The sequence below is a fragment of the Medicago sativa genome, chromosome 4, assembly GCF_051527215.1.
Source record: "Medicago sativa cultivar Bolivia chromosome 4, Bolivia_mono, whole genome shotgun sequence".
NCBI classification, from domain to species: domain Eukaryota; kingdom Viridiplantae; phylum Streptophyta; class Magnoliopsida; order Fabales; family Fabaceae; genus Medicago; species Medicago sativa.
Window position 1 is genome coordinate 16,361,336 of NC_140752.1, and position 18,489 is coordinate 16,379,824.

Sequence of the window (18,489 nt, forward strand, 5' to 3'; positions counted from 1 at the left end):
CTAGTGCTAATTTCAGGTTTATTTGTTTATGAAAAGGAGGCTGTTGCTTTAGATGACGAAGTGCAAAATCTGAGAAATGTTATTGCTTTAGATGATGGTGAAGTGGAAATTCTGCTTAATCCACATCGAGAAATGCACTTGGAAATGTAAAACATGTCCTTTGAGGCATTTATTGAATTGGGTGAGAGGATTTGTAGTGAAAGTACTGGTTTATTAGAGGAAACAATCTCAGCTTAAAACAACAATTTACACACCAAACCCTAATAGCAATTATTCAGAAGAGTTCCCTTATGACGTCCAAGAAATTGATGCTTGCATAATATGTCAGAATAAATTTAAAGATTGGAATTCCTCTATGTAAGAATGAATAATCATATTTTGCACATAATTACCTCTTTCAAATATTGACTTGAGCATTGGAGTGCTAACGTGCCTACATGCACCTTTGTCCTCCACTATGAAGACTCAACCTCCGCAAAACCGGATCATCGCGAACAATTGTTCTGATTCCTCGATCGTCACCGGACAGATCACTAATTGATTAGTGACTAAAAATTGTCTTAGGTATGAATTGTAGGCGTCAATGTCATTCTTTAGTGACTCATTTAGAGAGAGAGAAAAAAATTAAGTGAGCAAAAATAATAATTACTGTATTATAATTACTCTATTTTTCATGCAAGAGATATAAAAAAACCTATTTTGAGAATATTTAAGTAAAACACATATGTTACATGAATGAATTTTATAAAAAAATTATAATTAACATATTTTATTTATTCTAATTTTTATTTTAAAGAGAAAAACATAACTAATTTATCAATGAGAAACAATTGTCTCATGTATAAACCATATGCCTCAAAATTACTCTTTAGTGACTCATTTGTAGAAAGTAACGTGAAAATAAACAAGCGTAATTTTTTTTTTATAAAATCTGTATTATAATTGTTCAATTTTTAATATAAAGGATATTATAAAATAACGTATTTTTTCCTTAAAAAAAAATAATAAAATAACTTATTTTTATTAATTCTTTATACTAGCGTATATTAGTCTCGTGACTGTCCTTGTGAGCTTAGCTCAGTTGGTATGAACAATGCATAAAAATATGCAAGGTCCGGGGTTCAAACTCCGGCCACCACAAAAAAAAAATATTAGTCTCGTCACTTATTTTATAATAATAACAATTATTGTATATGTTAAATAACAATTATTGTGTTAAATAACAATTATATGTTATCGTGACTTATTTTATAATAATTACTATTATTGTATATGTTATAAGTGGTATAATTTTTTTTTCTTAAAAAAACTACCATGAATTTTATTTAAAAGATGTTAAAAAGTATGAAATTTAACTAATGGATTAGTGGTAAACAATTATCTTATGTATACATTGTATCTTCAGGTGACACTACTTAGTATATTATAACTATTCTTACTTTCACGCAGAAGATATAAAATTTGGTTAAAGCTATAATTTGAAAGGAGAAAAAGGCCAACTCATCAGGGAGCCACGTGTTAGTTACTTGCAAGGAGCCAAGAGGATTCTTCGTTATATCAAAGGTACTCTGACCGATAGAATTTTTATGGTAATAATAGTAATGTGAAGCTTGTTGGATATACAAATAGTGTTTTGGGTAGGAGGTATAGAAACAAGAAAAAGTACGTCAATACATTTCATTTGGACATCGGTGCAATATCATGTTCTTCGAAGAAACAACATGTTGTCGCTCTTTCCACAGCTGAAGCACAATATATAGTTGTGCTACTCGAACAGTGTGGCTGAGAAGAATTTTAGAAGTGATGGATCAAAAGCAGAATACTCCTACAAAGATATATTGTGATAACAAGTCAGCGATTGCACTGTCTAAAATTCTAGTTTTTCAAGGGCGGTCCAAGCATATTGATATCCGGTTTCACAAGATATGAGAGTTGATTGCTGAAAAAGAAGTGGTGATCGAGTATTGTCCTACTGAAGAACAAATTACAAATATTTTTACAAAGCTTGTTGAAGATCGATTTATTTTACAAGTTGAAGATGATGCTTGGAATGACAAGTTTGAAAGCTTGATTTAAGGGAAGCAATGTTGAAAACTAAATCAAGAATGTACTAGAAGATTAAAGAAGTTATGATGTGGCACCATTTGCTTTTTTTACTTATGAGATAAGATTAGACTATTAAGTTACTTTGTCATTAAAATTAAAAAAAATAAATAGCACCGCTAGGAATAATCTAGCACAGCCAATGTATTTGCTTAGTCATTAATAAGTAGAAATATCTAAGTACTTTCCTCAAAAAAAAAAAATCTAAGTACCTTGCATCAATTTATTGTTTAATATTAATAGAAAGTCTCTCCTCTGTTCTCTTTGTTAGTTTGTTTAATTTGTGTGTTGTTATATGTCTCATTGATATCAATTAATTGTCTTCTAGGGTTCATCATGAACTGGTGGCGGTTGTTTCCGAGTCAACCCAATTCGGTGTCCCTCCGATTTCCCCGACATGAAAAGCCAACCCAATTTGGCGATTGTCTTCCCGACCTCCCGGACGAACTTATTTTAGAAATCATCTGGTGGCTCCCGGTGAAATCACTGATTCGATTAAGGTCCGTCAACAAGTCATTTAACCCTATCATCTCTGATCCTTTCGTTGTTCAAATGCATCTCAAGAAATCCGCACAAAATCCGCACCTCGCACTTATATGGGATAATTGTTTTGTTACCAGTCTTTTAACCTTTCCAATTTCCCGTTTACTCGAGAAACTACCGATCACAGCTCAGCTCGATCCTTACTATCAATTGTATAATAATGACTGTAGTTGGTGGGTTGTTGGTTCATGCAATGGATTGATGTGCTTGATTGATCAGAAGCTTTCATTCTATCATCAATGGCTCTCTATCTGGAACCCTGCCACCGGGGAAAGTTCTGAATTTTATTCTCTTGGTGCTCCGCTTGGATATCTAGAGTACTCTTTTGGTTATGATAACCTGGTTGGAACTTTTAAGGTTGTATAGTTTCGTTCAGAAGCTTTCATTCTTCCGAAGAAACATGGTGAAAGTTTCCAGCTTGGGGGATACTTGTTGGAGATATATTCAATCTTTCCCTGTACTTCCATTTCACAGTAACAAGTATGCGTTTGCTAGTCGGAACAATGGTGTGCATTTGAGTGGTACCATTAATTGGTTGGCTCTACGCGATTACTCTGGTTTGAATTATTTTGATTTGAATTACAGTAGCATTAGTATTGAACTATATGTGATTCTTTCACTTGATCTCTCAACTGAGACATACACTCAACTGTTCCTGCCTCGGGGTTTTGATAAGGTGCCACATCATCAGCCAGCAATTGTGGTTTTGATGGATTGTCTTTGTTTTTGTCATGATTTTGAGGAAACCCATTTTGTAATATGGCAATTGAAGGATTTTGGAGTTCAGGAGTCTTGGATTCAATTATACAATATTAGTTATAAGAATTTATTTTCAACAAGTGAACATAAATGTTTGGATTTGTTGCCATTGTATCTTTTTGAGAATTGTGATACACTGATATTGACTAGTGATGAAGACAGCATGGTACTAACCTATAATTGCAGAGATAACATAGTAGAGAAAATTCGAATTACTAAAAAATTAAGGTGGTCATGGGCCAAGCATTATGTCGAAAGTTTGGTTTCAACTTGTTGAATGTGAGTTTCTCTTCCACATATTACTTGTTTTTCGCTATTAAATCCTTGTCGGTGTATAATATATTATATGATGGCTTATCTACACTACCAAAAATAATAATTACTGTATTATAATTACTCTATTTTTCATGCAAGAGATATAAAAAAACCTATTTTGAGAATATTTAAGTATCACACATATGTTACATGAATGAATTTTATAAAAAAAATATAATTAACATATTTTATTTATTCTAATTTTTATTTTAAAGAGAAAAACATAACTAATTTATCAATGAGAAACAATTGTCTCATGTATAAACCATATGCCTCAAAATTACTCTTTAGTGACTCATTTGTAGAAAGTAACGTGAAAATAAACAAGCGTAATTTTTTTTTTATAAAATCTGTATTATAATTGTTCAATTTTTAATATAAAGGATATTATAAAATAACGTATTTTTTCCTTCAAAAAAATAATAAAATAACTTATTTTTAGTAATTCGTTATAGTAGCGTATATTAGTCTCGTGACTGTCCTTGTGAGCTTAGCTCAGTTGGTATGAACAATGCATAAAAATATGCAAGGTCCGGGGTTCAAACTCCGGCCACCACAAAAAAAAAAAAACAATATTAGTCTCGTCACTTATTTTATAATAATAAAAATTATTGTATATGTTATCGTGACTTATTTTATAATTTTATAAATAATTATTGTATATGTTATCGTGACTTATTTTATAATTTTATAATAATAACAATTATTGTATATGTTATCGTGACTTATTTTATAATAATTACTATTATTGTATATGTTATAAGTGGTATAGTTTTTTTGTTATCGTGACTTATTTTATCATAATTACTATTATTGTATATGTTATAAGTGGTATAGTTTTTTTTTCTTAAAAAAACTACCATGAATTTTATTTAAAAGATGTTAAAAAGTATGAAATTTAACTAATGGATTAGTGGTAAACAATTATCTTATGTATACATTGTATCTTCAGGTGACACTACTTAGTATATTATAACTATTCTTACTTTTACGCAGAAGATATAAAATTTGCTTAAAGCTATAATTTGAAAGGAGAAAAAGGCCAACTCATCAGGGTCTACTTTCACTATACATTGTATAGAATAGATACTAATTTTTATTTTTATAATAACTGAAATTATAAAAGTTTGATTGTAAGTTTGAGATATTTGACTGCAACAAGACCAGATAGTATATGGAGTTAGTTTACTTAGCAGATACATGGAGGAGCCACGTGTTAGTTACTTGCAAGGAGCCAAGAGGATTCTTCGTTATATCAAAGGTACTCTGACCGATAGAATTTTAATGGTAATAATAGTAATGTGAAGCTTGTTGGATATACAAATAGTGTTGGGTAGGAGGTATAGAAACAAGAAAAAGTACGTCAATACATTTCATTTGGGCACCGGTGCAATATCATGTTCTTCGAAGAAACAACATGTTGTCGCTCTTTCCACAGCTGAAGCACAATATATAGTTGTGCTACTCGAACAGTGTGGCTGAGAAGAATTTTAGAAGTGATGGATCAAAAGCAGAATACTCCTACAGAGATATATTGTGATAACAAGTCAGCTATTGCACTGTCTAAAATTCTAGTTTTTCAAGGGCGGTCCAAGCATATTGATATCCGGTTTCACAAGATATGAGAGTTGATTGCTGAAACAGAAGTGGTGATCGAGTATTGTCCTACTGAAGAACAAATTACAAATAAAGCTTGTTGAAGATCGATTTATTTTACAAGTTGAAGATGATGCTTGGAATGACAAGTTTGAAAGCTTGATTTAAGGGAGGCAATGTTGAAAATTAAATCAAGAATGTACTAGAAGATTAAAGAAGTTATGATGTGGCACCATTTGCTTTTTTTACTTATGAGATAAGATTAGACTATTAAGTTACTTTGTCATTAAGACTAAAAAAAATAAGTAGCACAGCTAGGAATAATCTAGCGCAGCCAATGTATTTGCTTAGTCATTAATTAATAAGTAGAAATATCTAAGTACTTTCCTCAAAAAAAAAAAAAAAAAAAATCTAAGTACTATCACCAGCTCTGTTAAGCTTTTAATTTCTTAGTTATTAAGGTTAGAAGCCTATAAAGGGCACATCATGTACCATAGCCTTGCATTGCATCAATATATTGTTTAATATTAATAGAAAGTCTTTCCTCTGTTCTCTTTGTTAGTTTGTTTGAGTTTGTGTGTTGTTATATGTCTCATTGATATCAATTAATTGTCTGCTAGGGTTCAACATGAACTGGCGGCGGTTGTTTCCGAGTCAACCCAATGCGGTGTCGCTCCGATTTCCCCGACATGAAAAGCCAACCCAATTTGGCGATTGTCTTCCCGATTCAGGTCCGTCATCAAGTCATTTAACCCTATCATCTCTGATCCTTTCTTCGTTCAAATGCATCTCAAGAAATCTGCACGAAATCCGCACCTCGCACTTATATGGGATAATACTTTTGATACCTGTTAGCAAGCCAATTACTACTAAACCTGCAAGGACAAGTCAAAAGCCAGCTTGGTTGAAAGATTATGTGACCAAGAAGTAATTTGCTAGTTGGGCCAATAATAAGTTATCTAGTTTTATCTTTTCCTTCAAGAGGCCCACGGCCCAATTCTGTATTAGGTCTACAGTGACCTAGCTATTTAAGTACTGTTATCCTCTTGGACAAGATATGAATAAAGTTGTTATTTTCTCTTTTGTTTTGTTTGCAGTTTTTCCTTTAATTTTCCTGCACAATTTTCTGTTTGATTGTTATCTGTGAACAAAGATCCATCATTGGTGCTTTCATTGCCCAAACTCCATGCCTCCTAAACCAGCCAACCCACCCAACAGGGAAATCGATGAAACCCTCATAGCCAACCAACAACGACTCGAAGAATCCATCATCAACACCAACCAACGGTTAACTGAGCAGCTGGGAATCATTCACACCAAAATGGACAACCAGCAGAGTCTCATGGATTCCAGAGATGAAAACTTTCAGAGGCAGATGACAGCTCAGCACACCTCCCTCACCGCCCTCCTCACTGAACTTCTGCAGTCCAGGACCACACCACCACCTACAACCGCTCCCACTTCACCAGGTATCACCGTTCCACCTTCTGTTCCTCCTGGTTATGAAGCCATTATTCCCTCCCTACCACACACAACCACAACCTTGTCCGTACCACTCACTCATATTGTCACAAACACACAACAAACCCAACCCGTTTCTTCACCAATTCTCTCAACAACACAACAACCCATTTCTTCACAACAACCCATTCTGTCACCAATCCCTTCACCAGCACAACAACCCCAAAGCTTTATCCCCTCATACCTCACAAACGCTCAACAAACCCATTTCATTACTTCCCCATACACCACTGCCATCCACGTGCCACTACCAACAACAACATACATGTCCTCCTTTGCACAACCAACCATCTATCCTGTTGGATACCCTCCACCACCTACCGGAACCAACACCACCACAAATCCACCATTCTCATATTCAATTCTAACTCCACAGACCCCATACCCTTTTTGTTCACCATCATTCAACAACTCTTTTACGTCGAACGGTGCCACATACACAACACCACCGCAAACCAATTTTCGTTCACCCAAAGTTGAAATGAACACCTTCGACGGTACCGACCCACTCGAGTGGTTATTTCAGGCTGATCAATTCTTTGCTTTTTACAATATTAACCAAGAATCCCGTTTACCCATGGCTTCTTTTTACATGAAAGGTGAAGCTCTTAGTTGGTACAAATGGATGTATCAAAATAATCAGATCACTGATTGGGAGTCATTTGCTAGATCTTTGGAACTAAGATTTGGTCCCTCAACATATGAAAACCATCAAGCACAATTGTTCAAACTAAGACAACAAGGGTCTGTAGCTGATTACCAAAGCAGCTTTGAGAGACTAGGTAATAGAGTGTTGGGCCTTCCTCATGATGCCCTCCTAAACTGTTTCATATCGGGCCTAATACCGGAAATCCGACACGAACTTGCTATCCAACGCCCCTTTTCCATTTCACAAGCCATTGGCTTAGCCAAACTCATTGAGGCTAAGATTAAAGACTCCAAAACCAAATTTTCCCGACCATATATACCCACCACAACACCACAGACCACACAACCACACAACTCTACAAAAATCCCTCCCTCACCTACGACTCTTCCCAAACCGACCTACCCTCCTACTACTAAAATGCCCATCCGCCGTCTCTCATCAGCTCAAATGCAAGAGCGCCGTACCCAAGGGTTGTGCTATAATTGCGACGAGAAATATGTAGCTGGACACCGTTGTGCTACCGGTCGTTACCTCTTGCTCATCATTGACCCGGATGATCCTATTGATGACTCCACAATTGAACCTGAACCAGACCCTATCACCGACCAGCCCGATACTTATTTTTACCTTTCCCAACAGGCCCTCACGGGTCAATTTTCCCCCCAAACCCTCCGTTTTAAAGGTTTTCTACATGGTTTGGAAGTATCTGTTCTAATTGATACCGGCAGCACACATAATATACTCCAACCTCGCCTTGCAACCCACCTTCACCTTCCACACAACCATGTACCTAATCTCTCGGTCATGGTTGGAAACGGATCACACCTCACATGTGATGGTTTCTGCCCCAGCGTTCCTATTACACTACAAAACCACACCTTTGACATTCCCTTTTACCTCTTTCCAATAGAAGGCGCAGATGTTGTGCTGGGCATGGCATGGTTAAGAGACCTTGGCCTTATATCAGCTGATTTCTCCGTCCCATTCATATCTTTCTTACATAATAACCAACAGATTACCCTACGTGGTGACCCTCGCACACCTGCTGCACCCTCCACCTTCCACCAAATACGTCAATTTATCCATAACGATTCTGTGGCCTCCATGCACCTCCTCACACTTACACCGTCCACACCTAATCACCATACAGACGCTGAAAATTTAGACCCAATAGACACCCACAAATCAGACCCATTACCTCCAGATATCCAAAGCCTCATTCAATCCTTCCCTACTGTCTTCCAACACCCTCACGGCCTTCCCACACCACGCCCTCATGATCATAAAATTCCTCTCCTCCCTAACACACCCCCAATCAATGTCAAACCTTATCGATACCCACACTCTCAAAAAGAAGCTATGACCTCCATAATCCATGACATGCTTCAAGATGGAATCATTGTCCCTAGCAATAGCCCCTATTCCTCACCTGTCCTCCTTGTTCGAAAAAAAGATGGTAGTTGGAGATTTTGTGTTGACTACCGGGCCCTTAACGCCGTTACTATCCGTGACCGTTTCCCCATCCCAACCATCGACGAGCTCTTAGATGAACTCGGTTCAGCCTCGGTCTTTACCAAGATGGATCTACGTTCAGGATATCACCAAATTAGAGTTGTGCCGGAAGATACACATAAAACTGCTTTTAGAACATTCGATGGTCATTATGAGTTTCTTGTTATGCCTTTTGGGTTATCTAATGCCCCCTCTACCTTTCAGTCGGCCATGAATGATCTTTTTCGACCCTATCTTAGACGGTTTGTTTTAGTTTTTTTTGATGACATATTGATTTATAGCAATTCTATGACTGACCACTTGATTCACTTACGTTTGGTACTGGATTTGCTTGCCGCACATAAATTTTTTGCCAAAATGTCTAAGTGTGTTTTTGCAGTTTCAAAAGTTGATTACTTAGGTCATGTCATTTCTTCGGATGGCGTTGCACCAGATCCGGAAAAGATCAAAGCGATCCTTGATTGGCCCACGCCACGTTCTCTCACGACACTTAGGGGATTTCTTGGTCTCACCGGATTTTATCGCCGCTTTGTTCGACACTACGCAACAATTGCCGCTCCTCTCACCGATCTACTCAAATCTACAAAGTTCTCTTGGAATGATCAAGCAGCTACAGCATTTAAAGAATTACAACACATCATGACAACCACTCCGGTACTACAACTACCAGATTTCTCTAAACCATTCTGCTTGGAAACCGATGCTTCAGCCATTGCTGTGGGGGCTGTCCTGTCGCAAGCCGGTCATCCTCTTGCTTTCTTCAGCCGGAAAATGTGCAATAAGCTTCAGAAATCATCCGTCTACACTCGCGAGCTGTTCGCAATAACTGAGGCAATAAAAAAGTGGCGTCAATACCTAGTGGGCAGACATTTCTATGTTTATACGGATCAAAAAAGTCTTAAGGAGCTGATGGTACAAACTATTCAAACACCGGAGCAACAAAAATGGGCAGCTAAACTTCAAGGATTTAGTTTTGAAATTTTCTACAAACCTGGAAAGAATAACCTTGTGGCTGATGCTCTAAGCCGTAAACATCACTACACCATTTATCCTTTATAACAACAATCGAAAAATGTTGCCAGAACTATGAAAAGCGTTGCCTAAAGGTATAGGGGACGTTTTCCAGGGGTCTCCTATACGAGCGTTGCCTATAGTTTATGGGGACGTTTTTTCATGATCTTTGGGCACACTTTTTCAAAACGTCGCCTAAGCCCTAGGAATAGGGGACGATTTTTTGGGGATTCTGAGGGGACGTTTTTAAATGTTCCCATAGGTTGCTTCAATTAATAAACGTTGCCTTAAATGTGAATCTTTAAGAAAACCTAAAAACGTCCCCATAGCTTACAGGCAACATTTTTAGAGTGTACTCGTAAAATTTTAGAATTTTCCAATTATTTTAGAAATGTAACTATAGCTTAAAGGCAATATTAAAATTGTCAATTATAACTCAAACAAGATCGAATTTAGCAATACAACCACAAAAGATGTAATATAATAATCCTACCAATCAAAATGTCAAACATTACTTCATAAGTTTAATGCTTTGAAGTATAAGCCTAGCAAAATAACAAAACTATAGATCAGACAAGTTTAGTGGTTTAACTACAATCCAAAATGTGGTTTAACTACAAACCAAAATAAAACACCATCCAACTCGATCATTCAAGTTTATCTTGTAATTCATCACCCAAATCGTCCACTTCAAATTCATCACCGATGTCATCCTCCTGAATTTCATCATCTAGGTCATTCTCTTGAAATTCACCACCTAGGTCATCATCTAGGTCATCATCCTGAAATTCATCACTTAAGTTGTCCTCAAGAAATTCGTCCTCAAGAAATTCATCATCTACGTCTTCCTCTTGAAATTCCTCATCTATGTCATCCTGTACAACATCTTCATTGATAACTTGCTGCATAAGAACAACAAAATACATCAACCATAGATATTGTTGGTTCAAAGGACAATCAAAGACATCAACAAGTGGATAGAAAGTGATATGATAGACTCTTGTCAAAGTGATTGGGACATAATAAAATGAGCAATTAGCATGAAAGGAGCAAATCACATGTTTAAATGCATTTTGTCATACAAGACAGAGTGTCTATTAAAGAAATTTTCAGCTGGAATGAGACATTTTCCAAGTTTTAAACCTATATTTTGTCACTATCAATCTCATTCACCATTTACCATTCAATTTTCACAATCCAGATAAAACAAATATTCAAAAGGGAATATAATGTTCAAATCACAGCAAACATGGACAACATATTTAATGATCCCCCGACAAGGACACCAAAATTACTCAACAAAACAAAAGTTCGTTCTTTTTGTCACATACAACATTAGATTTTTGGCCTAGTTACAAGTAACATGTGCAGTGTTTGGAAAAACAGTACAAACCAAGAAAACACAAGGCAGAATAGTAAATAGAATCGTGAAACAGAAAAATGAAGGTAACCTCTAACTTTTCAGAATCTTAAAAAGGCAAATTTGTACACTGGCTTCTCAAAAGATAGCACCACCTAAGCCATAAGTAATACTCAGCCAACATATATATATATATATATATATATATATATATATATAAGAATTGAATTGAAAATAGACCTATAATTATTAATTAATAACCTATTAGCCTATGAAAATTCACGAGATTCCCTACTGAGCATATTAATATTATCAAGAGGAAAGAAAGAAATACATCAATCATCCCAAAAGAATGGCATATGGATCCAATGTATTCAATAATCAATGTTCACCGAACCAGATCCAGAAGTTTCGTTATGGACTCCTTCAAAATCCACTTTCTATCATATCATGTTGGAAATTTAAATGTAATTATGCTAACACAAGAACATTTAGATAATGTGACAAGAGTCTCTCCTACATTTAGATAATGTGATGTCATTACTAACAACTTTATGCATATATAATAACAAGCAAAACAAAATATATGCATAAAATTGTACACCACAAACAGAATCCGACCCGAGACACACATCTTAAACAATTCAGCAAAACAACATAATCATAAATTCGCACAGCTCTAATTCTGACCCTACACACGCAACTTAACAGTTTCAGGCACTTGCCTACATTCCAAGTGATGTCACTACTAACAACTTTTTGCATATATTAACAAGCAAAATATAACTAGTTTACCGGACACAGACACGCTACTAATTTAAAAAAAAAATCATATAATTATGTGTAATTATATGTCAGTGTCGGTGTCGAACACAACGCGTGTCTGACAATGGGTCACGCCTAATCCAAACATGGCTCATAAACTGAGTGTCAATACAGCCTAGTAACCAACTAACTTCTAGTGGCATGGTCATTCAAATCCAAATAACCCTATTTCAATAGCTCACGACAAAACACCCATAAAAGGGTCAACAAATACATCAAAAGAAATTCCAAAACATCACAAACACTAAAACTAAACCAACTACTACTTTAAAATTAAACTATAATAATTAAACCTGGGTTATTCACAAACACAAAGCTAATTTCATAATCGAATTAAAGAAACTTTTTTTCATAAATTAAAAACAATTGCTCAAAGAATACATGACAAAAATTTAAACATCATTAACCCTCGAATCCACCGATAAAACAAATATCATGTATTACAGAAACATTCAAAAACGAAAAACCGGAACTTTAACGATTAAAACAACTTAAATCGATTTTCAATTGAAATAAAAAAAATAAAAATAAAAATAAAAATAGAAATGAAGGCTTGGTCCTTTTTAAGTAGTTCCTTTTTAAGTAGTTCCTTAACAAGTTAGCTATCAAATTAACGGGTATTGCAGAATTATTAATTGAAGAATTTTTAGTTATAATGAGTAGAGTATCAAGAGTCCGTATAATGGGGAGTTGGGTATTAAACCCTTTCAAAATTTGTTTATTTTTTCGTGAATGAATCGTTTCCATGTAATATATTACTTTTCCTCATAATAAACTCATTTCATATTACAAGTAAAAATTAATAAAATAAGTAGCAGAAGAGATAAGACCAACAAGATAAACATAGCTAGCTATTAAAACCATCAATTAGCTAGCACTCCTAACTTCAAGCATGTAAATTAAAATTTAACAAAATTAATTTTTACAATAAGGGTTTTGGATTCGAATGAAAATGACAATCATCACCATTTCAGTTTCAAATGCAAATTCAGCAACATATCAGTGTAAAATCATACCTTGTTTTGTGTAAGATAGTAGATCGGTGACAAAATTTAGATAGCTGGAGTGTTTATCCTTGCGTTCGTCGAAAGTCAGAACCCTTTTGCCGGAGAAGATGAAGTCAGGTTGAAAAACTAACTCTATGCCAAAAAACTAACGATGATAATTTGAAGATGAAGTGAGGTTGAACAACAAGAGCGATTCTGGAACGAGGGTCACATGATTCTGGAGAAATGTTTGATTTAGGCTTAGATTGAAACGAGGGTGTGAATGGAACAGAGTGAAGGGAAGAGTGATTTGGATTAGGTTTGTGTTGAATGAATTTGGGAAAGTTAATTACGTTGTATTTCTACCATACAAATAAAGATAAGATACTCTTATGTTATATTATTATATTATTATTATTATTATTATTATTATTTATTATGTTTTTTTGTCAAAAAAATATAAGTATTTTGGTCCCTGAATAGGAAAGAAATCGTCACTTTAGTCCCTGAATGCAGATATTATTTTTACCATACAAAATAGTCTCTGAATGTATACTTTGTTAGTCACTTTAGTCCCCGAATGTAGACGCAGTTAGTCACATTAATCCCTGAAATTGACTAACAAAGTCTACATTCAAGAACCGTTTTGCAATTTCTCTACATTCAGGGACTTAAGTGAATACTCTTTTCTCATTCAGGAACTAAAGTGACTAATTCCCCAAAAAAGTTATTATGTTATTTTTTTTATTTTACAAAATAAAGATATATTATTATTATTACTATGTGTTACAAAAGAAAAAGCTATATTATTTTTACGTAAAGATATATATTATTATTACTACTATGTGTTACAAAAAAAAAGCTATATTTTATTTTTTTACGTGCTGTGTTAGCAATATTTTGTGTTGATTTTTTAATTTTTTTTAAGAATGATTGGAGGGAAAATTTGTATTTTGGTGAACAAGTTTAGAGGGAAGATTGCCACCAAAAATTTGATGTTGTTGAAATTTTTATGAAATAATAGAGTAACGCTCCAAAAATGTCCCCAAAAGTATTTAACGGGACAATTCATGATTGTTACCAAAGAAATAATAGAGTGACGCTCCAAAAACGTCCCCATAAGTATCTAAGGGGACGATTTCCAGGGGTTGCGAATTTATTTCTAGTGACAATCAAAAGACGTTGCCTTAGGGACTTTTAGGGGACAATTTATGCACGTCCCCTAAAAAAGTGTTGCCAGAGACAACAAATGGTGTAGTGCATGTTGCAGATTCTTCTGACGACCTCTTGTTGGTACTCTCTTCAGCCGTTCCATCCTTCTTGTCACAACTGCGATCCTATTACAACAGAGGCAGGAGGCAAACAATTGGTTGTTAAAAGTTCTCAAGATCCGGCAATGCAACAACTATACACTTTCAAAAATGGTTTGTTGTATTTCAGGGACCGTATTTACATACCTGACATCAACCAATGGCGCAACAACATCATCACTGAATTCCACTGCACTCCAACAGCAGGACATTCTGGTCTGAAGCCCACTCTTTCAAGGCTGACGACATCTTTCTTATGGCCAGGAACCTACACTGATGTTAAACAGTTCATTCGTAGTTGTGATGTGTGTCAACAAAACAAATATATGCCCACAAAGAAACAAGGTCTGCTTCAGCCGTTATCAATTCCAGAAAAGGTATGGGAGGAACTCACAATGGACTTTGTGACTCATCTTCCTGCTTCATTTGGTCACACGGCTGTTTGGGTGGTATGTGACCGTTTGACGAAATATGTCCATTTCATTGCGCTTCCCACGAAGTTTGCTGCTAAAGATCTGGCCACCCGTTTCTCCACTGAGATCTGCCGTCTCCATGGTATGCCTAAAACCATCACCTCCGATAGAGATCCCCTATTCCTAAGTCAATTTTGGAGGGAGTTATTTCGCCTTCAGGGCACGACACTTCAATACAGCACTGCCTATCATCCAGAGACAGATGGACAAACTGAAGTTGTGAATCGGAGTCTAGAGACGTACCTTCGTTGCTTTGCAAGCGACCATCCGAAACAGTGGTACAAATTTCTTCACTTAGCAGAATATTGGTATAACTCGTCTTATCACTCAGCAATCCGCATGTCACCATTTGAAGCGCTTTATGGCCGTCTCCCACCTACCATCCTGGATTATACAGAACACCAGACAGCTATTCCCCAGCTTGATACCAACCTGCAAATCAGACAAACAATATTAGCATCTCTGAAGCAGAATTTGAAGAGAACAAGACAGCTAATGGAAGTTCAAGCTAACCAGAAACGGCGAGACTGTGTTTTCCAGCCTGGAGACTTGGTGCTCTTGCGCCTCCAACCCTACCGTCAACAGACAGTGGCTCGCCGTGCCGGTCCAAAGCTCTCTAAACGCTTCTTTGGTCCTTTCACTATCATTAGAAGGATTGGTAACTTAGCTTATGAACTGGACCTTCCACCAGAGACGAGAATCCACCCTGTGATACATGTATCTCAACTAAGAGCATATCATGGTTCTCTTCAGACCCCCAACGCTGTTCCTATCCCACCAGAGCTGCATGGTACCTCACCAGATCCAGAAGAAGAGGTCACACTCAACAACACTAATACACCGACCCCCCTGACCTTACCACACTCTAAACTTCTGGATTCTTCATCACCCCTGGATACCAATCTGCCTGTGGAACCTACCACACTGAGCTCCGACCTTGAGGTCAAGGTCGTTGGTGGACCGGAGAGTAATGTTAGCAAGCCAATTACTACTAAACCTGCAAGGACAAGTCAAAAGCCAGCTTGGTTGAAAGATTATGTGACCAAGAAGTAATTTGCTAGTTGGGCCAATAATAAGTTATCTAGTTTTATCTTTTCCTTCAAGAGGCCCACGGCCCAATTCTGTATTAGGTCTACAGTGACCTAGCTATTTAAGTACTGTTATCCTCTTGGACAAGATATGAATAAAGTTGTTATTTTCTCTTTTGTTTTGTTTGCAGTTTTTCCTTTAATTTTCCTGCACAATTTTCTGTTTGATTGTTATCTGTGAACAAAGATCCATCAATACCAGTCTTCTAACCTTTCCGATTTCCCGTTTACTCGAGAAACTACCGAGCACAGTTCACCTTGATCCCTACTATCAATTATATAATAATGACTGTTTTTGGTGGGTTGTTGGTTCATGCAATGGATTGCTATGCTTGATTGATAAGAAGCGTTCACCCTATCGTCAATGGCTCTCTATCTGGAACCCTGCCACTGGGGAATGTTCTGAATTTTATTCTTTTAAACCTCGGCGTGAATATCCGGTGTACTCTTTTAGTTATGATAATTTGGTTGAAACTTTTAAGGTCGTAGAGTTTTGTGTAGAGCGTGATCGTGGTAATATAAGAACCGTGAAAGTTTCCAGCTTGGGGGATACTTGTTGGAGATATATTCAATCTTTCCCTGTACTTCCACTTCACAGTCACAAGTATGCGTTTGCTAGTCGGAACAATGGTGTGCATTTGAGTGGTACCATTAATTGGTTGGCTCTACGCGATTACTCTGGTTTGCATTATTTTTATTTGAATTACAGTAGTATTAGTATTGAACTATATGTGATTCTTTCACTTGATCTCTCAACTGAGACATACACTCAACTGTTATTGCCACGGGGTTTTGATAAGGGGCCACATCATCAGCCAGCAGTTGTGGTTTTGATGGATTGTCTTTGTTTTTGTCATGATTTTGAGGAAACCCATTTTATTATATGGAAAATGAAGGATTTTGGAGTTCAGGAGTCATGGATTCAATTATACAATATTAGTTATAAGAATGGTGAAACACTGATAACATAGTAGAGAAAGTTCGAATTACTAAAAAGTTAAGGTGGTCATGGGGCAAGCATTATGTCGAAAGTTTGGTTTCAACTTGTTGAATGTGAGTTTCTCATCCACATATTACTTGTTTGACGCTATAAAATCCTTGTTGGTGTATAATATATTGTGTGATGGCTTATCTGCTTATCCTGTATATATTGTCGATTAACTACCGACCATTATTGGATGTTTGCCTGTAGAAATCAGTGGAATGATACTTGAGTTACCTTCGTAGCATGTGAATTGTTAATACCTATTACAAGTAACATTTTGTCCCCTTTTTTTCTTAACTTCAGCTTGAGTTGAGTCGAGCTAATTTGTGTTTCCCCTCATCTTCCCAACAAACCTCAAATTCCATCTTTGCAACTACTAATTCAGGAGGCACGACTGCTTTCCCCTTATTATAATTTGATTATTTTAATGAGTGCCTGAGGGTTTGCGTCTGAGCAGTTTTAGGTATAGGAACTTAAGCTTCATAAAGTTTGCTCATATTCTCAAATATTCTTGTGGGAAGTAGTGTTTTCATTCATGCCACTGTCAATATTGCATTTTTGATACATTTCCTACTACCAAATTCAAGCAACTTGTGTTTTTTCCTTTTCAAGGTCACAAGTCTCATGCATGTTCTTTTTCTAGAGAATTCATTGTATCACCCTTAACAGACTCCAACTTTGGTTTTTTAATCTTTTTCTTCCTGCTGTGTACTTAATGACTTAATGAATGATTGATAATGCAATATAGTTTAAGGAAAATAAATAAATAGATGTGTAGAACTTAGGTAAAGACACCACTTTGTAACAAATATAATGAGAACAAGTTTCATCAACTATAAAATTTCAAAGCATGTAAACTGTTAAAATTACAAAACTTACATAATAGAGTTTCACTTATAATTCCCACATGTGAAGAGATCATACTATAATTGAAAACCAAAAATCTGGCATTCTGAAAGGCACATGGTGAACTCACTTCTTTTTTTTTTTTTTTTTTTTTTAACGACAAACATTAGTTTTTAGTTGTTATTTTGTTTGGAGAACCGAATCTATGACCTCCTTATGTATCAAAACTTTTGGAATATTTTATGGTTAATGATTAACCTTGATTTATCATTATTTAACCGTTGACTTCTTGTAGGATTTTGATGAGGAAAGTCAAGCCTATAATGTTGCTCTGCAGGTCGTGAACTCCCAAAGCGTTGCAAGATACATACATTATCAGCATTTTACTTTTCAACAATTGAGGGTTATTCAATGACAGTGAATTTTGCATGTAGCTGGAATATATCCCTAGGGGTTTTGTTAGCTTAGGTTGAATGTGATGTTCTATATGTTACTGCTACTTTGAATGGAAATTTGGGCGATTTGATTGACTGTTATTTGATTTACATCCAAGGTAATTTTTTGCATTGCTTTGCAATGATTTTTGCATTCAAGTACCACGAGTTGT

The 18,489-nt window shown here is 35.9% G+C and overlaps 1 protein-coding gene, 1 long non-coding RNA gene and 1 pseudogene across 2 annotated transcripts; 2 read left to right on the top strand and 1 right to left on the bottom strand.

Moving 5' to 3' along the window:
* The first annotated feature begins 2,977 nt into the window (after positions 1–2,977).
* LOC146926756 (F-box protein CPR1-like) lies at positions 2,978–3,740 on the top strand. Its single transcript, XM_085706965.1, has one exon. It carries the CDS (start codon positions 2,978–2,980, stop codon positions 3,680–3,682), a length of 705 nt encoding a protein of 234 aa, XP_085563091.1. The 3' UTR covers positions 3,683–3,740.
* A 1,180-nt stretch (positions 3,741–4,920) lies between these two features.
* LOC146926757 (F-box protein CPR1-like) lies at positions 4,921–17,546 on the top strand (annotated as a pseudogene).
* On the bottom strand, positions 10,432–13,666 carry LOC146926758 (uncharacterized). Its single transcript, XR_015005497.1, has 2 exons — positions 13,211–13,666; positions 10,432–10,911 (listed from the first exon to the last, which is right to left on the bottom strand). It is a non-coding gene; the product is annotated as an uncharacterized LOC146926758 (long non-coding RNA).
* Positions 17,547–18,489: the final 943 nt, after the last annotated feature.